This window comes from Electrona antarctica, assembly GCF_951216825.1.
Source record: "Electrona antarctica genome assembly, chromosome: 13".
In the NCBI taxonomy this organism is placed as follows: domain Eukaryota; kingdom Metazoa; phylum Chordata; class Actinopteri; order Myctophiformes; family Myctophidae; genus Electrona; species Electrona antarctica.
The window spans coordinates 50,308,487-50,331,635 of NC_136794.1; the positions used below are offsets into that span (position 1 = coordinate 50,308,487).

The following is a 23,149-nucleotide window of genomic DNA, read 5'->3' on the forward strand; positions in this document are numbered from 1 at the left end:
TGCGGTCTCTGGGTCAGGTTCAAACACACAACCATAAACATCTGAAAACCATTTAAATATATCACACCAAAATGTATACAATTTTGGGCATGTCCAGAAGAGGTGGGTCAGGGTACCTTCTGCCATTCCGCAACGATCACATAGTGGGGAGGTAGTTGGGAATATCCTGTGTAATTTTGTTTTTGAGTAATGGAGTCTATGCATAACTTTAAATTGTATTAATTGATGTCGAGTGTTAACAGAACAAGACCGAATTCTACGAAGACCCTCCTCCCAGACATCATCCCCAATCTGCATTCCTAGTTCTTCCTCCCAAGCATTTTTCAAAGAATGTGTCTCAAAGTTGATTTGTTCAGAGAGTGTATTTATCACTTTAGAAATTAATTGTTTTGACCCAGGTGGACACAATCAATGTTTGTACAATAAATTGTCTTCAGGAAGAAACTCAAAATTGGGGATAGATTGGCGAGCATAGTTCCGTACTTGTAGATATCTAAAAAAAATGGGTTGTGGGGAGAGAGAATTTATTTTGTAACTGTATAAATGAGGCAAAGTGGTTGTCAATGTACAGGTCTTGTAAAGTGATTATACCTTTGAGTCTCCAACTGTTGAAAGACACATCTGAGAGGGATGGGGGAAATGCATGGTTGTTGTATATTGGAGTGTATATGGATGTGTCTGGTAGTTTACTATACTTTTTTATTTGTTGCCAGATTTTGAGACTGTTCAAAATAACAAAGTTATCTGTGTTGGTATGAGTGGGGGTTCTAGGGGCTGAAAAAAGGAGTGCTGGGAGAGAAGAAGTTTTAATATCCTTCTTTTCAATGGCAATCCATGAGGGGGTGTCAGTGGAGACCTCTACTTTGTAGCCATCCTGCCAATATGCAAGGGCCCTTACATTCGCTGCCCAGTAATAATGCAAAAAACATGGTAAACCTAATCCACCCATCTCAATAGGTTTGTGTCGGTGCGTCTTCGATATTCTATGAGCTTTAAACCCCCAAATAAATGGCATAATTATTGAATCTACTGATTTAAAAAAAGATCTTGGTAGAAAGATGGGGAGGTTCTGAAAAAGATACAAAAATCTAGGAAGGGAAACCATCTTGATTGCATTAATGCGACCAACCATAGAAAGAGGAAGAGTCCTCCATTTTTCAATATCCCTCTTCAATCTTTCCACTTTTTCAAGAAAGTTCATCTTAAGAATTAATTTGGGGTTTTTAGGGAGGGTTACCCCCAGGTATTTCACTTTGTCCGTGATTTTAAAAGGAAGGTTATGTAAAAAATCACTATCAAGATCAGCACCTATTGACATAAATTAATAAGATCCAATAAAACAGGGATAGACTGCTCAGGCTGTGATAAGAACAAAACAACATCATCTGCATATAAAGATATGTGATGATCAATGTCCGCTATCTTAATTGGTGTGATGGATGGGTGATTCCTAATGCTAATGGCGAGTGGTTCTATGGCGACGGCGAAGAGGAGCGAGCTAATGGGGCAACCTTGGCGTGCAGAGCGGTGTAATGTGACAGGTGCTGATCTATCTAGGTTTGTAAGGATGGAGGAGGATGGATTAGCATATAATATTTTAATCCACGAAACAAATGTATCTCCAAATCCAAATTCCTCCATTACCTTGATCATATAAGGCCATTCCAATTGGTCAAAGGCTTGCTGTGCATCCAGACAGAGGACAGCTAGCTTAGAGCCCCTCCCATATTTACGATACATAATGTTCATTAATCTTCTGACATTGAAAAATGAAAGTCTATTAGGAACAAAACCTGTCTGGTCCGGATGTATAATGGATGAGATGTGTTTATTTAGCCGGGCTGCTAGTATTTTAGTAAAGATTTTCATATCTGTATTCAGTAGAGCAATTGGCCGGTATGATGATGGTTCAGTCTCATCCTTGACCTCTTTTAGGAGCAATGAAATGTTAGCTTCATATAATGTACCAGGGAAGTTCTCAGTTTCAAACGAGTGATTAAACATCCTCAGAAGAAGTGGGGCTATCTTATCACAATATTTTTTATAAAATTCAATACCAAAGCCATCTGGACCAGCAGCTTTACCATTGTGGAGTGATTTTATGGCTTCTAGGATCTCTTGGAGGGTAATCTCAGAATTTAAATAATCTCGAGCATCCTCACTACATTTTGGTAGTGTCAAATGTCTCAGCCAATTACTAATATTCCCTTTTGCTTTTGACGTGTATAATTGTTCATACAACTCTCGAAAAGTGTCATTTATACGCTTTGGCTCAATAATAATTTCTCCAGATTTTGACTTGATTTTATGTATAGCTCTACTTGCTTGTAAACCTCTAAGCTGTCGGGCCAATAATTTATGAGGCTTATCCCCCAGTTCAAAATGATTCTGTCTAATCTTATATAGTTGTTCAGTTATTTGAGTGGAAAGAATAGTATTGTATTCGTATTTTGATGTCAGAATATTTTGTAAAATAGACACATCAGCAGAGTCTCTGTAATTGATTTCCAACTGTGATAGTTCAATTTCAATTTCTGAGAGGCGTTTTCGCCTTTTCTTTCTTGTAAAAGATTCAAATGAAATAATGTGGCCTCTCATGACAGCTTTGAAGGTTTCCCACAAAGTGGAGTCTGTAACAGCTAGATTATCATTGATTTCCAAGAAATCTGAGATCCTATCAGCCATATGCTGACAAAAAGATGCATCAGAGAGTAATGATGAGTGAAAACGCCAGTTAAATTGTTGTTTTTTGAAATTGAGGTCGAGAACTAGGGAGACTGGGGAGTGGTCAGAAATTAAAATGTTGTGGTATTTTGAAGAAATTACATTTGGTATCAATTTAGAGTCTAACAGAAAGAAATCAAGTCTAGAAAATGATTTATGTACTGGGGAAAAATAGGAGTATTCTCGTTCTTCAGGATGCCCCAGTCTCCAAATATCTACTAGGTTCATAGATGTCATTAAGTTATTTAAAACCAATGAAGAGGTGGAGGAGTGGCTAGTCTGGGACGATTTGTCCAGGTAATTATCAAGAGTTGTATTATAAACACCTCCAATTAGGACATGCGTGTCATTAATGTCCGGTATTAAGTTAAATATTTTACGGAAAAAAACCGGGTCGTCAAAATTTGGACCATAAACATTAAGAAGAGTAACGTGAAATGAATTAATAAAACCAGTAACCATTTGGATCACTGATAGTAGAAATGTGTTTAAATGGGACAGTATTACGTATCAGAATAGCCACTCCCCCTGGCTTTACTAGAGAACGTAGATTGAAAAATCTGATTAGCCCAGCTGCATCTAAGCAGGTACGATTTCATAGGAGTAATGTGTGTTTCTTGTAAGTATACAATATCCGCAGATAAAGATTTTAAATGGGAGAACACTTTAGCTCGTTTGAGTACCTGACCCAGACCACGTACATTCCAACTGATGAAGTTAATGCCTCCACTTTGCAAAGGGTTAGGACGACCCATATTGATTAATAACAGCGTACACATAAAGAGCCCTGTTCAAAAAATAAGAGGAAAAAGAAACAAAAAACATTAACCCCCCGCCCCCCCTCCCCCCGTCCCACTTTCCCAAATAAAGTGAGAGCAAAAGCCCTTCATATTCACTTAGGGGTTGCCGGGCCATATAGGAATACTGTATTAAATTTTAAAAAAAAACGTTAAAGTTCCATTGGCCCCTCTCCAAAAAAAATTCCCCTTCTTCTCTCCATGAATTCACGATACTTAATATTACACACGATAAAAGGGAGGGAGAGAGAGAGAGGAAAAAAAAGAAAAAAGATAAACGGTCTTGTATATGATCCAGTTAATTCTCAATGATTACCAGCTAGATTAGCCTACATACCGAGATGAATTAAGCTCAGTCAGTGTGGTCAGTCTTCCTCATTCTCGTCGTTGTCGTCGGTCACTGGCACTGCAGACTGCTGTGCCAAGATCAAAGTCTCCACAAAGGTCTCAGCTTCTTGCGGGGATGAGAAGATCTTCTCCGTGCCGTTGTCATGCTTGGCGCGTAGGCGAGATGGAAAGATGAAAGTGCTGGAAAAGCCAGCAATTAGGAGACCTTTTCTGACATCGCCATACCCGCGTCGATGTTTCTGCACCTCCACAGGCTCGTCCGGGAATATGTAGATGGGTTTGTCGTTGTATTTCAGGGGATACTGCTGGCGGGCCAACTGTAGTATTTTATCCTTCATTTGGGCATGGTGGAGACGTGCAATCATTACGCGCGGACGCGCGGCCTCTCCATAATGCTGCCTTCCAAGGCTCGTTCCACCTTTATTGGCTTGGAAAAGTTATCAGCGCCCAGTAGTTCAGGAATTAATTTGATTAGGAAATCCATAGAGTTTCCCTGTTCAATCCCTTCAGCGAATCCAACGAATTTTATGTTTAAACGTCTGGAATGAGATTCAAGTGAGAGTACCTTTAGATGCAGTGCGTCATTTTCAGCTTGTATTTTCTGGCATGTTTGCTCAGTGGTAGTAAGGCGACTGTCGTAGTCAGAGCTGGCATTTTCCACTTCCTTCACCCGGTCACCAAGGCTCGATAAAGAAGCCCGGGTCGAGGCCAGGGAGGCTTCTAAGTTGTCGAATCGATCATTCATTGTCTTGTCCATGCGTTGTATTGCAGCCAATATGTTTGCTGGCTCAGTGCCAGTTCCAGGTAGTTCTTTGTTTGTGGCGTGCTCAGGTGATTCCTGAGTAGCAGCGTCTTCAGGTGGCTTGTTCTGTAAATTCTCGTTTGGCTGCGCTTTTGGCACAGCTTTTGCTCTAGGCATCTTTAAGTATTTCGGTTTCAAAAGCAGTTAGTGAGAAAACTGGAAGAAAATAAACTTAATATTCAACGAATAACCGTGTTTTTGGGGAACATGGAGAGGAGCTGTCGGAAAACGTGTCTACTCCATACGGTGCTCACGGGCGCCCCCCTCTCGGTCTGTAGAGTGGAGCGGTCTGTTATAGAGTGGAGCGGTCTGTTATAGAGCGGGGCGGTCTGTTATAGAGTGGAGCGGTCTGTTATAGAGTGGTCTGTTATAGAGTGGAGCAGTCTGTTATAGAGTGGAGCGGTCTGTTATAGAGCGGAGCGGTCTGTTATAGAGCGGAGCGGTCTGTTATAGAGTGGAGCGGTCTGTTATAGAGCGGTCTGTTATAGAGCGGTCTGTTATAGAGTGGAGCGGTCTGTTATAGAGTGTTCTGTTATAGAGTGGAGCGGTCTGTTATAGAGTGGTCTGTTATAGAGTGGAGCGGTCTGTTATAGAGTGGAGCGGTCTGTTATAGAGTGGTCTGTTATAGAGTGGAGCGGTCTGTTATAGAGCGGAGCGGTCTGTTATAGAGCGGAGCGGTCTGTTATAGAGCGGAGCGGTCTGTTATACAGTGAAGCGGTCTGTTATAGAGTGGAGCGGTCTGTTATAGAGTGGTCTGTTATAGAGCGGAGCGGTCTGTTATAGAGCGGAGCGGTCTGTTATAGAGTGGAGCGGTCTGTCATAGAGCGGTCTGTTATAGAGTGGTCTGTTATAGAGCGGTCTGTTATAGAGTGGTCTGTTATAGAGCAGAGTGGTCTGTTATAGAGCGGTCTGTTATAGAGTGGTCTGTTATAGAGTGGTCTGTTATAGAGAACATGGAGAGGAGCTGTCGGAAAACGTGTCTACTCCATACGGTGCTCACGGGCGCCCCCCCTCTTGGTCTGTAGAGTGGAGCGGTCTGTTATAGAGTGGAGCGGTCTGTCATAGAGCGGTCTGTTATAGAGTGGTCTGTTATAGAGCGGTCTGTTATAGAGTGGTCTGTTATAGAGCAGAGTGGTCTGTTATAGAGCGGTCTGTTATAGAGCGGTCTGTTATAGAGTGGTCTGTTATAGAGTGGTCTGTTATAGAGCGGTCTGTTATAGAGTGGAGCGGTCTGTTATAGAGCGGAGCGGTCTGTTATAGATCGGTCTGTTATAGAGCGGAGCGGTCTGTTATAGAGCGGTCTGTTATAGAGCGGTCTGGTCTGTTATAGAGCGGTCTGTTATAGAGCGGTCTGTTATAGAGCGGTCTGTTATAGAGCGGAGCTGTCTGTTATCAAGAAATAACACACCACTGAATTCAGCAATTGAACAATCAGAATCAAGCATTCAACCAAGCCATGTAATAAATACTGATATTCAATAGAAGTCATAATGACATTGAAATGATTGTGTTCAACAGGATGCTGATGGCAGCCCGAAGGATGCCCCAAGAGGTGAGATTTGTTTTGTCTTTGTACAGTTTGACAAGTTGTTGTTTTTATTATTATTATTATTATTATTATTATTATTATTATTATTATTATTATAAAAAGCATATCCATCTAAAAATATCATTGCTATAGTGTGTTCAGTAACAGTGTTAAATAGCTCTATATTGTGACAGTAATCATTGCTATAGTGTGTTCAGTAACAGTGTTAAATAGCTCTATATTGTGACAGTAATCATTGCTATAGTGTGTTCAGTAACAGTGTTAAATAGCTCTATATTGTGACAGTAATCATTGCTATAGAGTGTGTTCAGTAACAGTGTGGTTAAATATTATATTATGATGTATAAATATCCTCACCATTACATACCAAAAATATCTGCAGATCAGCAGATGCGTGATCTGAGAACTGCCTTTGAGAAACTAAAGCCTGCATCCCCAAAGCAACGGGCAGGTGAGTACGATGGAATGTTTGAATCCATGTGTCACACATGAGAGTACATTTACCCAGGGATAGGAAACAGTGTTTTAGAGAGTACATTTACCCAGGGATAGGAAACAGTGTTTTAGAGAGTACATTTACCCAGGGATAGGAAACAGTGTTTTAGAGAGTACATTTACCCAGGGATAGGAAACAGTGTTTTAGAGAGTACATTTACCCAGGGATAGGAAACAGTGTTCTAGAGAGTACATTTACCCAGGGATAGGAAACAGTGTTTTAGAGAGTACATTTACCCAGGGATAGGAAACAGAGAGTACATTTACCCAAGGATAGAAAACAGTGTTCTAGAGAGTACATTTACCCAGGGATAGGAAACAGTGTTCTAGAGAGTACATTTACCCAGGGATAGGAAACAGTGTTCTAGAGAGTACATTTACCCAGGGATAGGAAACAGTGTGTAACAATCGCCCTTCGTGCATTAAGGCAAATCATTAACTAAGGAAAAATTAAGCGGAATCGTAGGGTTATATTTGTAGTATTTATATAGAGTTGTCAAGAAATGAGATTGTCATAAACAACGGTGTTCAGTTGAACCAGTGCACTTGGCACAGTGCGTCTGTCCCTGTCTCTCCCTACTAAATACAAGAAACAAACAGGCAAACGAACTTCATCAACAAACCATAATACACTTTCAAAACCCCTCACGCCCCAAACAAATCCCGACGCTCTCTGCAACGCTTTGCGTCACGACGTCAACTACAGACAATGAACAATAACCCCCCCCAAAGTCAACTATGCAAAACCGCGCTCAATGTTAAATAAATAATAAAGTCCGCGTCCGTCCTCTTCTCCAATTAAGCTCCGCGCACGCACAAGTCTATAGCAGTTCCAAAGAAACGCAGCGCTCCTCCGCTCAAAACGGTTAAATGAAAATAAGAATGGGGTACCCCGAAATGTTTATAATCCACAAGAACAGTTCAGGATCGACCTCACCGGTACGTAGCCTCCGAGCAGCAAACACTGACAGTTTTAGATCCCAACACTGATCGCTCCGACGGCAGCGACAATTAAGCAGTTGCTTAATTCCCCCGTTGGACCCGACAGTTTGACAGTTCTTCACAATGGCTGCAGACACACCGATTAAACTTTAACTTAAATCGGACGTGATCTGGCTGTGAGGCGACAGCACTACCAACTGTGGGATGGTCTTTTAGAAATGAGTCCCAGGATGCAGGGATGGTCTTTTAGAGATGAGTCCCAGGATGCAGGGATGGTCTTTTAGAGTTGAGTCCCAGGATGCAGGGATGGTCTTTTAGAAATGAGTCCCAGGATGCAGGGATGGTCTTTTAGAAATGAGTCCCAGGATGCAGGGATGGTCTTTTAGAAATGAGTCCCAGGATGCAGGGATGGTCTTTTAGAAATGAGTCCCAGGATGCAGGGATGGTCTTTTAGAAATGAGTCCCAGGATGCAGGGATGGTCTTTTAGAAATGAGTCCCAGGATGCAGGGATGGTCTTTTAGAAATGAGTCCCAGGATGCAGGGATGGTCTTTTAGAAATGAGTCCCAGGATGCAGGGATGGTCTTTTAGAGATGAGTCCCAGGATGCAGGGATGGTCTTTTATAAATGAGTCAAAGGGACCATTTTGATGAGTCCCACTTCAACAATGTTAGGAGTCAAATTTTGCCATTTTTACAAATTGCAGCATTTAACTCCCATTTCATTTTATATGGTTATAATGTGGTTATATTCATGTAGAAAACAGAAGAAGAAATGATTATTATAACTAAAGCTAGCAAAATAAACTAGAATTAAAACAGTACAGTAGTACAGTAGTGCATCCCGTGGATGCAGAGGTGGTTGTTTTATTGTGTCCCTGAACTATAAACGGTGTTTTGGGATGCAAAATGCACCATATTTTAATCTCTGCTGTACACGCACACGCATGCACACGCATGCACACACATGCACACACATGCACACGCATGCACACGCATGCAGTTTGTCATGAACTATACACTATAGCAGTCCCAATGGATCAACGTGGAGTTGGACCGAACTATCAGACAACATAAAAACATTAACATATTTCGCTACATACTGTACTAGTCCCGCTGTAATGGATATCAATTATGAAAATACACACACACACCTATATAAATATACACTTTGCTACTGGTGCAATGACGTTAATTCCCCTCTGGGGGTCAGTAAAGGCCCATAAATTCTACCCTACAAAGCCAAAGAAACTATATGTCTGTGATTTAACAGCGCGCACGCACGCACGCACACGCACACGCACACGCACACGCACACACACACACCCTCCACTGTACCTGAAGTCACACGTAGGCTCCACGGCGGGTCCACAGGCCTTGTACTCTTTAGGACTGGGACAGTTATAATCTGGAGAGAAGAACAACAACATGGTAAACCATTTAGGCCTGATGTCGAAATAAAAAAAAAGTCTTCTGAAAGAAGATATATTCAAAGATTTGTGCCGCATTTTTTACGATTTTTCAAAAATAGCAGACCTACAAGCTCATAGCGCGCCACAGAGTGGCGCGCTATGAGCTTGTAGGTCTGCTATTTTTCAATAGCTAAAGTACAACATAATGCTTAGTTAAAACACCACAAGGGGTTAAACTTTAGAACTGAGACCAGTGTTGTTTTAGTTAAAACACCACAAGGGGTTAAACTTTAGAACTGAGACCAGTGTTGTTTTCGTCGACTAAAACTATGACGAAAAATGTTCGTCGACTACCTTTTTTCCACTAACAAAAACTACGTACATAAAAACTAAATGAAAACTAAGCTAAACTGTTAGGCAGGGACTAGTGGACAAGAGATCCACTAGGAAGGGACTAGTGGACAAGAGATCCAGTAGAAGTCATTTTACACTTGGTTGCATGCTGAAAATAGCAGATCTACAAGCTCCTCTTCCCCTCTGTGTAGGCCTACACTCTGTTTACAATTGTCCCCCTTGTTCCCTGTGTGTCACTTCCTCTACATATAACCTTGGATGGGTGGCGACATCAATCTCTGTCACCCGTCAATCATCCCAGGTACAAGGCCCATTACCTTACTCGTGAATGGAGATAATAATAATAATATTCAAACGCAGCACCACACGTTACATTTCATTTCAAAATAAATAACATGCACAGGATAAACAAAGCAGAATAACATAACAATGTGCTACTGTCACAGTCCCCCCCCCCCCAAGCTGGAAGCTGTTTTCCAAGTCCTACCAAAGTAGGGTTGGAGGTTGACCACATTTGTGTGTCTACTTTATTGTTCTCTCTCCATTTCACACGGTAATTTACCGGACCTGTCTGACTCGTCGCTAAGGCTGAACCTGACCAAATAGGGGGCACAAGCCTCGACAAGTATATCTCAGATGCTTTTGAAGGAGGGTATACTCTCGCCCAGTCCAAACCGTCTGTCCGGAACAGGCCTATTCCGCCAGGCACTACACCATTTGGCTTTTCTAGACTGAGAGTCTCCCGCCCTTCGTGGAATTTCTTTTATCATAGCCCACTGGCTGTTGTAGTCCAGGGTGACCAGCAGCACGGTGTTCCCTCTTGTACTCCTCGAGCCCGACCCCATCGGGCCGTTCCCGAGGGGCCTTCCTGCTTGGTCTACGTCAGTGGACGGTAGCATGTGGGGCGGCTTACTATTTACTGGCTTGCGGTGCCGACAACCATGACACCTCTCAATGTAGTCCCACACATCCCTGCGGACAGTAGACCACCAGGACACTTTGAGGAGCCGAAGGAGTGTCTTCAGCCTACCAGGGTGACCACCGTTGTGGAAATGTTCCAGGAAACAGTGGACCAAGCTGTCAGGCACCACCACCTGATATTTCCATCCAGAGGACTTGGTCGGCTGTCTCCGATACAGGATCCCCCGAACTTCCTCGAAGCCTGGGCGGCCCGGTCGCTGGTCAGTCTGGTCCAGATGTTCGAGTAGACCTCTGACCTTGGGATCTGCACCCTGAGCCCTGCCTAGACCAGCCAGAGTTACCTCCGGTGGCCACCTCTTGGACGGGCATTTCACCTCCGGTGGGGCACCTCGGCTTCGGGGTCCTGGAGTGACACCATCACCGCCTCTCGGTGGTGGTAATTCCCCCATCACCTGCTGCACGAGGTTGACATCCGCGCGTGCCACCTGAGCTCCACCCAGTGTCGCCCTCTTGGGTCCTCCGTCACCGCATGGTCGTTGAGCCTTCTTCGTGCCGGTGGGCAGGCCACGGGAGGCCAGATGGTGGGAAGTACTGGTGGGACACCCTTGAGGGTTATGGGGAGTATGGGAGCTTGGGCGAGATGTTTTGGCTCGTTTTATTTTCGACCCCTCACTGGCCCCTTTCTCATCAATCCTCCTAAAACACTCGACCAGTCTCTTCTGTAATTGCTCAACTGAGGATTTGATTAGAGTTCCCATCTCCACCAACTGGCGATCTATGTAATCCCTCCGGGACATTTCCCTATTTATAGTGCTCTCCATAGCTTCCTCAAATTGGCGCTGCACACACTGAACTTGGTTACCGAAAGCTTGCAACCTGTTCTCAATGCAGGCCAGTTCTTGCTGTACTGTAAAAGTAGTGCCTCCACTCTGCTCCATTGTGTTTTGTATGTCCTTTTTCGTTTTTTTGAGTAAAAGTTAAGAATTAGTTTTTACAGTGTACTTTTTGAGTAAAAGTCAGAATTATTTTTTACAGTGTACTTCTCAACTTCACCGTTGTAAAACAACCACAAAAACAAGCTATCTCTATTAAATGTATATCCCTAGATCCCCGTATGGGCCACCACCTGTAACAATCGCCCTTCGTGCATTAAGGCAAATCATTAACTAAGGAAAAATTAAGCGGAATCGTAGGGTTATATTTGTAGTATTTATATAGAGTTGTCAAGAAATGAGATTGTCATAAACAACGGTGTTCAGTTGAACCAGTGCACCTGGCACAGTGCGTCTGTCCCTGTCTCTCCCTACTAAATACAAGAAACAAACAGGCAAACGAACTTCATCAACAAACCATAATACACTTTCAAAACCCCTCACGCCCCAAACAAATCCCGACGCTCTCTGCAACGCTTTGCGTCACGACGTCAACTACAGACAATGAACAATAACCCCCCCCAAAGTCAACTATGCAAAACCGCGCTCAATGTTAAATAAATAATAAAGTACGCGTCCGTCCTCTTCTCCAATTAAGCTCCGCGCACGCACAAGTCTATAGCAGTTCCAAAGAAACGCAGCGCTCCTCCGCTCAAAACGGTTAAATGAAAATAAGAATGGGGTACCCCGAAATGTTTATAATCCACAAGAACAGTTCAGGATCGACCTCACCGGTACGTAGCCTCCGAGCAGCAAACACTGACAGTTTTAGATCCCAACACTGATCGCTCCGACGGCAGCGACAATTAAGCAGTTGCTTAATTCCCCCGTTGGACCCGACAGTTTGACAGTTCTTCACAATGGCTGCAGACACACCGATTAAACTTTAACTTAAATCGGACGTGATCTGGCGCCTGGAGCTCCTCTTCCCCTCTGTGTAGGCCTACACTCTGTTTACAATTGTCCCCCTTGTTCCCTGTGTGTCACTTCCTCTACATATAACCTTGGATGGGTGGCGACATCAATCTCTGTCACCCGTCAATCATCCCAGGTACAAGGCCCATTACCTTACTCGTGAATGGAGATAATAATAATAATATTCAAACGCAGCACCACACGTTACATTTCATTTCAAAATAAATAACATGCACAGGATAAACAAAGCAGAATAACATAACAATGTGCTACTGTCACAAGTGTTCTAGAGAGTACATTTACCCAGGGATAGGAAACAGTGTTCTAGAGAGTACATTTACCCAGGGATAGGAAACAGTGTTCTAGAGAGTACATTTACCCAGGGATAGGAAACAGTGTTTTAGAGAGTACATTTACCCAGGGATAGGAAACAGTGTTCTAGAGAGTACATTTACCCAGGGATAGGAAACAGTGTTCTAGAGAGTACATTTACCCAGGGATAGGAAACAGTGTTTTAGAGAGTACATTTACCCAGGGATAGGAAACAGTGTTCTAGAGAGTACATTTACCCAGGGATAGGAAACAGTGTTTTAGAGAGTACATTTACCCAGGGATAGGAAACAGTGTTCTAGAGAGTACATTTACCCAGGGATAGGAAACAGTGTTTTAGAGAGTACATTTACCCAGGGATAGGAAACAGTGTTCTAGAGAGTACATTTACACAGGGATAGGAAACAGTGTTCTAGAGAGTACATTTACCCACGGATAGGAAACAGAGAGTACATTTACCCAGGGATAGGAAACAGAGAGTACATTTACCCAAGGATAGGAAACAGTGTTTTAGAGAGTACATTTACCCAGGGATAGGAAACAGTGTTCTAGAGAGTACATTTACCCAGGGATAGGAAACAGTGTTTTAGAGAGTACATTTACCCAAGGATAGGAAACAGTGTTTTAGAGTGTGTTACATGTAAAGCGATGAAAAGTATTGACAAGATATGACTAAATACCATCTAGAGCGCCAAAGTCATGACGTCACTTGCTCATCCTGGTTCTAAAGTCATGACGTCACTCGCTCATCCCCTGGTTCTAAAGTCCTGACGTCACTCGCTCAACCCCTGGTTCTAAAGTCCTGATGTCACTCGCTCATCCCCTGTTTCTAAAGTCCTGACATCACTCACTCATCCCCTGGTTCTAAAGTCCTGACGTCACTCGCCCCTCCCCTGGTTCTAAAGTCCTGACGTCACTCGCTCCTCCCCTGGTTCTAAAGTCCTGACGTCACTCGCTCCTCCCCTGGTTCTACAGTCCTGATGTCACTCGCTCATCCCCTGGTTCACAGAAGTATTTCTCCATGGAGAATAACATGGGGTCATCTTAAAATCGTTTCATAGAAGAAACGACAAAAATAAGCAAACGGTCTGGGCGATATTGTCAGGGAGGTGTCTCTGTATCGTTATATTGTCAGGGAGGTGTCTCTGTATCGTTATATTGTCAGGGAGGTGTCTCTGTATCGTTATATTGTCAGGGAGGTGTCTCTGTATCGTTATATTGTCAGGGAGGTGTCTCTGTATCGTTATATTGTCAGGGAGGTGTCTCTGTATCGTTTGTGACAGTCAGTCAGTCATATTTGATACAGGATTGTTTCTAGTGAAAATGTAACTAATTCAGCAGCAGCTCAGGAAATAATTCCCCGTGCATTTTCCCCATAGACATTTCAAAAAGTATTTCTTATTTCTTCCCTTCAGGAACTTGAACTAGATGGTATAGAACCGGTCCGGTCCACTAGGGGCACCAAAGAGTAGCCTTCTCCTGACGTCACTCCTCCATGGTACAGGAGCGCGCAGAGGTTTTTGGCTACTATATATAGCTATCTCTTAGCATTGAACATTGCCGTCTTTATTGGCTAAATATGGCATTACAAAATTATATAATTATATCATAGTTTTAATGACATTGAGTTGACGTGGTAACTGTTGCATGATCCCAAAATCACACTTGACTCCCATGTTCTCCCTGCACGCTGCTTACAAGTCCTGGTCCCCATGGGGCGTTCTAAACTCCTGGTCCCCATGGGGCGTTCTAAACTCCCGGTCCCCATGGGGCGTTCTAAACTCCTGGTCCCCATGGGGCGTTCTAAACTCCTGGTCCCCATGGGGCATTCTAAACTCCTGGTCCCCATGGGGCATTCTAAACTCCTGGTCCCCATGGGGCATTCTAAACTCCCGGTCCCCATGGGGCGTTCTAAACTCCTGGTCCCCATGGGGCGTTCTAAACTCCCGGTCCCCATGGGGCGTTCTAAACTCCTGGTCCCCATGGGGCATTCTAAACTCCTGGTCCCCATGGGGCATTCTAAACTCCTGGTCCCCATGGGGCATTCTAAACTCCTGGTCCCCATGGGGCGTTCTAAACTCCTGGTCCCCATGGGGCATTCTAAACTCCCGGTCCCCATGGGGCGTTCTAAACTCCTGGTCCCCATGGGGCGTTCTAAACTCCCGGTCCCCATGGGGAATTCTAAACTCCTGGTCCCCATGGGGCATTCTAAACTCCCGGTCCCCATGGGGCGTTCTAAACTCCCGGTCCCCATGGGGCGTTCTAAACTCCTGGTCCCCATGGGGCGTTCTAAACTCCCGGTCCCCATGGGGCATTCTAAACTCCCGGTCCCCATGGGGCATTCTAAACTCCCGGTCCCCATGGGGCGTTCTAAACTCCCGGTCCCCATGGGGCGTTCTAAACTCCTGTTGTTTTTATTATTATTATTATTATTATTATTATTATTATTATTATTATTATAAAAAGCATATCCATCTAAAAATATCATTGCTATAGTGTGTTCAGTAACAGTGTTAAATAGCTCTATATTGTGACAGTAATCATTGCTATAGTGTGTTCAGTATCAGTGTTAAATAGCTCTATATTGTGACAGTAATCATTGCTATAGTGTGTTCAGTAACAGTGTTAAATAGCTCTATATTGTGACAGTAATCATTGCTATAGAGTGTGTTCAGTAACAGTGTGGTTAAATATTATATTATGATGTATAAATATCCTCACCATTACATACCAAAAATATCTGCAGATCAGCAGATGCGTGATCTGAGAACTGCCTTTGAGAAACTAAAGCCTGCATCCCCAAAGCAACGGGCAGGTGAGTACGATGGAATGTTTGAATCCATGTGTCACACATGAGAGTACATTTACCCAGGGATAGGAAACAGTGTTTTAGAGAGTACATTTACCCAGGGATAGGAAACAGTGTTTTAGAGAGTACATTTACCCAGGGATAGGAAACAGTGTTCTAGAGAGTACATTTACCCAGGGATAGGAAACAGTGTTTTAGAGAGTACATTTACCCAGGGATAGGAAACAGAGAGTACATTTACCCAAGGATAGGAAACAGTGTTTTAGAGAGTACATTTACCCAGGGATAGGAAACAGTGTTTTAGAGAGTACATTTACCCAGGGATAGGAAACAGAGAGTACATTTACCCAAGGATAGGAAACAGTGTTTTAGAGAGTACATTTACCCAGGGATAGGAAACAGAGAGTACATTTACCCAAGGATAGGAAACAGTGTTTTAGAGAGTACATTTACCCAGGGATAGGAAACAGTGTTTTAGAGAGTACATTTACCCAGGGATAGGAAACAGTGTTTTAGAGAGTACATTTACCCAGGGATAGGAAACAGTGTTCTAGAGAGTACATTTACCCAGGGATAGGAAACAGTGTTCTAGAGAGTACATTTACCCAGGGATAGGAAACAGTGTTTTAGAGAGTACATTTACCCAGGGATAGGAAACAGTGTTCTAGAGAGTACATTTACCCAGGGATAGGAAACAGTGTTTTAGAGAGTACATTTACCCAGGGATAGGAAACAGAGAGTACATTTACCCAAGGATAGAAAACAGTGTTCTAGAGAGTACATTTACCCAGGGATAGGAAACAGTGTTCTAGAGAGTACATTTACCCAGGGATAGGAAACAGTGTTCTAGAGAGTACATTTACCCAGGGATAGGAAACAGTGTTTTAGAGAGTACATTTACCCAGGGATAGGAAACAGTGTTCTAGAGAGTACATTTACCCAGGGATAGGAAACAGTGTTTTAGAGAGTACATTTACCCAGGGATAGGAAACAGAGAGTACATTTACCCAAGGATAGAAAACAGTGTTCTAGAGAGTACATTTACCCAGGGATAGGAAACAGTGTTCTAGAGAGTACATTTACCCAGGGATAGGAAACAGTGTTCTAGAGAGTACATTTACCCAGGGATAGGAAACAGTGTTTTAGAGAGTACATTTACCCAGGGATAGGAAACAGAGAGTACATTTACCCAGGGATAGGAAACAGAGAGTACATTTACCCAAGGATAGGAAACAGTGTTTTAGAGAGTACATTTACCCAGGGATAGGAAACAGAGAGTACATTTACCCAAGGATAGGAAACAGTGTTCTAGAGAGTACATTTACCCAGGGATAGGAAACAGAGAGTACATTTACCCAAGGATAGGAAACAGTGTTTTAGAGAGTACATTTACCCAGGGATAGGAAACAGTGTTCTAGAGAGTACATTTACCCAGGGATAGGAAACAGTGTTCTAGAGAGTACATTTACCCAGGGATAGGAAACAGTGTTTTAGAGAGTACATTTACCCAGGGATAGGAAACAGAGAGTACATTTACCCAAGGATAGGAAACAGTGTTTTAGAGAGTACATTTACCCAGGGATAGGAAACAGAGAGTACATTTACCCAAGGATAGGAAACAGTGTTTTAGAGAGTACATTTACCCAGGGATAGGAAACAGTGTTTTAGAGAGTACATTTACCCAGGGATAGGAAACAGTGTTTTAGAGAGTACATTTACCCAGGGATAGGAAACAGAGAGTACATTTACCCAGGGATAGGAAACAGAGAGTACATTTACCCAGGGATAGGAAACAGTGTTTTAGAGAGTACATTTACCCAGGGATAGGAAACAGAGAGTACATTTACCCAGGGATAGGAAACAGAGAGTACATTTACCCAGGGATAGGAAACAGAGAGTACATTTACCCAAGGATAGGAAACAGTGTTTTAGAGAGTACATTTACCCAGGGATAGGAAACAGTGTTTTAGAGAGTACATTTACCCAGGGATAGGAAACAGTGTTTTAGAGAGTACATTTACCCAGGGATAGGAAACAGAGAGTACATTTACCCAAGGATAGAAAACAGTGTTCTAGAGAGTACATTTACCCAGGGATAGGAAACAGTGTTCTAGAGAGTACATTTACCCAGGGATAGGAAACAGTGTTCTAGAGAGTACATTTACCCAGGGATAGGAAACAGTGTTCTAGAGAGTACATTTACCCAGGGATAGGAAACAGTGTTCTAGAGAGTACATTTACCCAGGGATAGGAAACAGTGTTTTAGAGAGTACATTTACCCAGGGATAGGAAACAGAGAGTACATTTACCCAAGGATAGAAAACAGTGTTCTAGAGAGTACATTTACCCAGGGATAGGAAACAGTGTTCTAGAGAGTACATTTACCCAGGGATAGGAAACAGTGTTCTAGAGAGTACATTTACCCAGGGATAGGAAACAGTGTTTTAGAGAGTACATTTACCCAGGGATAGGAAACAGAGAGTACATTTACCCAGGGATAGGAAACAGAGAGTACATTTACCCAAGGATAGGAAACAGTGTTTTAGAGAGTACATTTACCCAGGGATAGGAAACAGAGAGTACATTTACCCAAGGATAGGAAACAGTGTTCTAGAGAGTACATTTACCCAGGGATAGGAAACAGAGAGTACATTTACCCAAGGATAGGAAACAGTGTTTTAGAGAGTACATTTACCCAGGGATAGGAAACAGTGTTCTAGAGAGTACATTTACCCAGGGATAGGAAACAGTGTTCTAGAGAGTACATTTACCCAGGGATAGGAAACAGTGTTTTAGAGAGTACATTTACCCAGGGATAGGAAACAGAGAGTACATTTACCCAAGGATAGGAAACAGTGTTTTAGAGAGTACATTTACCCAGGGATAGGAAACAGAGAGTACATTTACCCAAGGATAGGAAACAGTGTTTTAGAGAGTACATTTACCCAGGGATAGGAAACAGTGTTTTAGAGAGTACATTTACCCAGGGATAGGAAACAGTGTTTTAGAGAGTACATTTACCCAGGGATAGGAAACAGAGAGTACATTTACCCAGGGATAGGAAACAGAGAGTACATTTACCCAGGGATAGGAAACAGTGTTTTAGAGAGTACATTTACCCAGGGATAGGAAACAGAGAGTACATTTACCCAGGGATAGGAAACAGAGAGTACATTTACCCAGGGATAGGAAACAGAGAGTACATTTACCCAAGGATAGGAAACAGTGTTTTAGAGAGTACATTTACCCAGGGATAGGAAACAGTGTTTTAGAGAGTACATTTACCCAGGGATAGGAAACAGTGTTTTAGAGAGTACATTTACCCAGGGATAGGAAACAGAGAGTACATTTACCCAAGGATAGAAAACAGTGTTCTAGAGAGTACATTTACCCAGGGATAGGAAACAGTGTTCTAGAGAGTACATTTACCCAGGGATAGGAAACAGTGTTCTAGAGAGTACATTTACCCAGGGATAGGAAACAGTGTTTTAGAGAGTACATTTACCCAGGGATAGGAAACAGAGAGTACATTTACCCAGGGATAGGAAACAGAGAGTACATTTACCCAAGGATAGGAAACAGTGTTTTAGAGAGTACATTTACCCAGGGATAGGAAACAGAGAGTACATTTACCCAAGGATAGGAAACAGTGTTCTAGAGAGTACATTTACCCAGGGATAGGAAACAGAGAGTACATTTACCCAAGGATAGGAAACAGTGTTTTAGAGAGTACATTTACCCAGGGATAGGAAACAGTGTTCTAGAGAGTACATTTACCCAGGGATAGGAAACAGTGTTCTAGAGAGTACATTTACCCAGGGATAGGAAACAGTGTTTTAGAGAGTACATTTACCCAGGGATAGGAAACAGAGAGTACATTTACCCAAGGATAGGAAACAGTGTTTTAGAGAGTACATTTACCCAGGGATAGGAAACAGAGAGTACATTTACCCAAGGATAGGAAACAGTGTTTTAGAGAGTACATTTACCCAGGGATAGGAAACAGTGTTTTAGAGAGTACATTTACCCAGGGATAGGAAACAGTGTTTTAGAGAGTACATTTACCCAGGGATAGGAAACAGTGTTTTAGAGAGTACATTTACCCAGGGATAGGAAACAGTGTTCTAGAGAGTACATTTACCCAGGGATAGGAAACAGTGTTTTAGAGAGTACATTTACCCAGGGATAGGAAACAGAGAGTACATTTACCCAAGGATAGAAAACAGTGTTCTAGAGAGTACATTTACCCAGGGATAGGAAACAGTGTTCTAGAGAGTACATTTACCCAGGGATAGGAAACAGTGTTCTAGAGAGTACATTTACCCAGGGATAGGAAACAGTGTTCTAGAGAGTACATTTACCCAGGGATAGGAAACAGTGTTTTAGAGAGTACATTTACCCAAGGATAGGAAACAGTGTTTTAGAGAGTACATTTACCCAGGGATAGGAAACAGTGTTTTAGAGAGTACATTTACCCAGGGATAGGAAACAGAGAGTACATTTACCCAAGGATAGGAAACAGTGTTTTAGAGAGTACATTTACCCAGGGATAGGAAACAGTGTTCTAGAGAGTACATTTACCCAGGGATAGGAAACAGTGTTTTAGAGAGTACATTTACCCAGGGATAGGAAACAGTGTTTTAGAGAGTACATTTACCCAGGGATAGGAAACAGTGTTCTAGAGAGTACATTTACCCAGGGATAGGAAACAGAGAGTACATTTACCCAAGGATAGGAAACAGTGTTTTAGAGAGTACATTTACCCAGGGATAGGAAACAGTGTTTTAGAGAGTACATTTACCCAGGGATAGGAAACAGTGTTTTAGAGAGTACATTTACCCAGGGATAGGAAACAGTGTTTTAGAGAGTACATTTACCCAGGGATAGGAAACAGTGTTCTAGAGAGTACATTTACCCAGGGATAGGAAACAGTGTTCTAGAGAGTACATTTACCCAGGGATAGGAAACAGTGTTCTAGAGAGTACATTTACCCAGGGATAGGAAACAGTGTTCTAGAGAGTACATTTACCCAGGGATAGGAAACAGTGTTCTAGAGAGTACATTTACCCAGGGATAGGAAACAGTGTTCTAGAGAGTACATTTACCCAGGGATAGGAAACAGTGTTCTAGAGAGTACATTTACCCAGGGATAGGAAACAGTGTTCTAGAGAGTACATTTACCCAGGGATAGGAAACAGTGTTCTAGAGAGTACATTTACCCAGGGATAGGAAACAGTGTTCTAGAGAGTACATTTACCCAGGGATAGGAAACAGTGTTCTAGAGAGTACATTTACCCAGGGATAGGAAACAGTGTTCTAGAGAGTACATTTACCCAGGGATAGGAAACAGTGTTTTAGAGAGTACATTTACCCAGGGATAGGAAACAGTGTTCTAGAGAGTACATTTACCCAGGGATAGGAAACAGTGTTCTAGAGAGTACATTTACCCAGGGATAGGAAACAGTGTTTTAGAGAGTACATTTACCCAGGGATAGGAAACAGTGTTCTAGAGAGTACATTTACCCAGGGATAGGAAACAGTGTTTTAGAGAGTACATTTACCCAGGGATAGGAAACAGTGTTCTAGAGAGTACATTTACCCAGGGATAGGAAACAGTGTTTTAGAGAGTACATTTACCCAGGGATAGGAAACAGTGTTCTAGAGAGTACATTTACCCAGGGATAGGAAACAGTGTTTTAGAGAGTACATTTACCCAGGGATAGGAAACAGAGAGTACATTTACCCAGGGATAGGAAACAGAGAGTACATTTACCCAAGGATAGGAAACAGTGTTTTAGAGAGTACATTTACCCAGGGATAGGAAACAGTGTTCTAGAGAGTACATTTACCCAGGGATAGGAAACAGTGTTCTAGAGAGTACATTTACCCACGGATAGGAAACAGAGAGTACATTTACCCAGGGATAGGAAACAGAGAGTACATTTACCCAAGGATAGGAAACAGTGTTTTAGAGAGTACATTTACCCAGGGATAGGAAACAGTGTTCTAGAGAGTACATTTACCCAGGGATAGGAAACAGTGTTTTAGAGAGTACATTTACCCAGGGATAGGAAACAGAGAGTACATTTACCCAGGGATAGGAAACAGAGAGTACATTTACCCAAGGATAGGAAACAGTGTTTTAGAGAGTACATTTACCCAGGGATAGGAAACAGTGTTCTAGAGAGTACATTTACCCAGGGATAGGAAACAGTGTTTTAGAGAGTACATTTACCCAGGGATAGGAAACAGTGTTCTAGAGAGTACATTTACCCAGGGATAGGAAACAGTGTTCTAGAGAGTACATTTACCCAGGGATAGGAAACAGTGTTCTAGAGAGTACATTTACCCAGGGATAGGAAACAGTGTTTTAGAGAGTACATTTACCCAGGGATAGGAAACAGTGTTCTAGAGAGTACATTTACCCACGGATAGGAAACAGTGTTTTAGAGAGTACATTTACCCAGGGATAGGAAACAGTGTTCTAGAGAGTACATTTACCCAGGGATAGGAAACAGAGTTCTAGAGAGTACATTTACCCAGGGATAGGAAACAGTGTTTTAGAGAGTACATTTACCCAGGGATAGGAAACAGTGTTCTAGAGAGTACATTTACCCAGGGATAGGAAACAGTGTTTTAGAGAGTACATTTACCCAGGGATAGGAAACAGTGTTCTAGAGAGTACATTTACCCAGGGATAGGAAACAGTGTTTTAGAGAGTACATTTACCCAGGGATAGGAAACAGTTTTCTAGAGAGTACATTTACCCAGGGATAGGAAACAGTGTTCTAGAGAGTACATTTACCCACGGATAGGAAACAGAGAGTACATTTACCCAGGGATAGGAAACAGAGAGTACATTTACCCAAGGATAGGAAACAGTGTTTTAGAGAGTACATTTACCCAGGGATAGGAAACAGTGTTCTAGAGAGTACATTTACCCAGGGATAGGAAACAGTGTTTTAGAGAGTACATTTACCCAAGGATAGGAAACAGTGTTTTAGAGAGTACATTTACCCAGGGATAGGAAACAGTGTTTTAGAGAGTACATTTACCCAGGGATAGGAAACAGTGTTCTAGAGAGTACATTTACCCAGGGATAGGAAACAGTGTTTTAGAGAGTACATTTACCCAGGGATAGGAAACAGAGAGTACATTTACCCAAGGATAGGAAACAGTGTTTTAGAGAGTACATTTACCCAGGGATAGGAAACAGTGTTCTAGAGAGTACATTTACCCAGGGATAGGAAACAGTGTTCTAGAGAGTACATTTACCCAGGGATAGGAAACAGTGTTCTAGAGAGTACATTTACCCAGGGATAGGAAACAGTGTTCTAGAGAGTACATTTACCCAGGGATAGGAAACAGTGTTCTAGAGAGTACATTTACCCAGGGATAGGAAACAGTGTTCTAGAAAGTACATTTACCCAGGGATAGGAAACAGTGTTTTAGAGAGTACATTTACCCAGGGATAGGAAACAGTGTTCTAGAGAGTACATTTACCCAGGGATAGGAAACAGTGTTCTAGAGAGTACATTTACCCAGGGATAGGAAACAGTGTTCTAGAGAGTACATTTACACAGGGATAGGAAACAGTGTTCTAGAGAGTACATTTACCCAGGGATAGGAAACAGTGTTCTAGAGAGTACATTTACCCAGGGATAGGAAACAGTGTTCTAGAGAGTACATTTACCCAGGGATAGGAAACAGTGTTCTAGAGAGTACATATGATTACATAGTAACCAACTGAGTACATATACTCAGATTACATAGTAACCAGTACTAAGTACATTTACTCAGCAGGGTTGATGAGGTGTTGTG

At 42.5% G+C, this 23,149-nt stretch overlaps 1 protein-coding gene across 1 annotated transcript in view; it reads left to right on the forward strand.

Annotated features, from left to right (window-relative positions):
* The window catches only part of LOC306935035 (receptor-interacting serine/threonine-protein kinase 3-like), a gene marked incomplete at both ends in the record, with an annotated part of 90,758 nt that overhangs the window by 54,433 nt on the left and 13,176 nt on the right, over window positions 1–23,149 (forward strand). Inside the window, 3 exons of the mRNA XM_079517856.1 lie at window positions 6,190–6,223; window positions 6,603–6,671; window positions 15,266–15,334. Coding sequence (XP_079373982.1) covers window positions 6,190–6,223; window positions 6,603–6,671; window positions 15,266–15,334 — 172 coding nt within the window. The remainder of the gene's footprint in view (window positions 1–6,189; window positions 6,224–6,602; window positions 6,672–15,265; window positions 15,335–23,149) is intronic.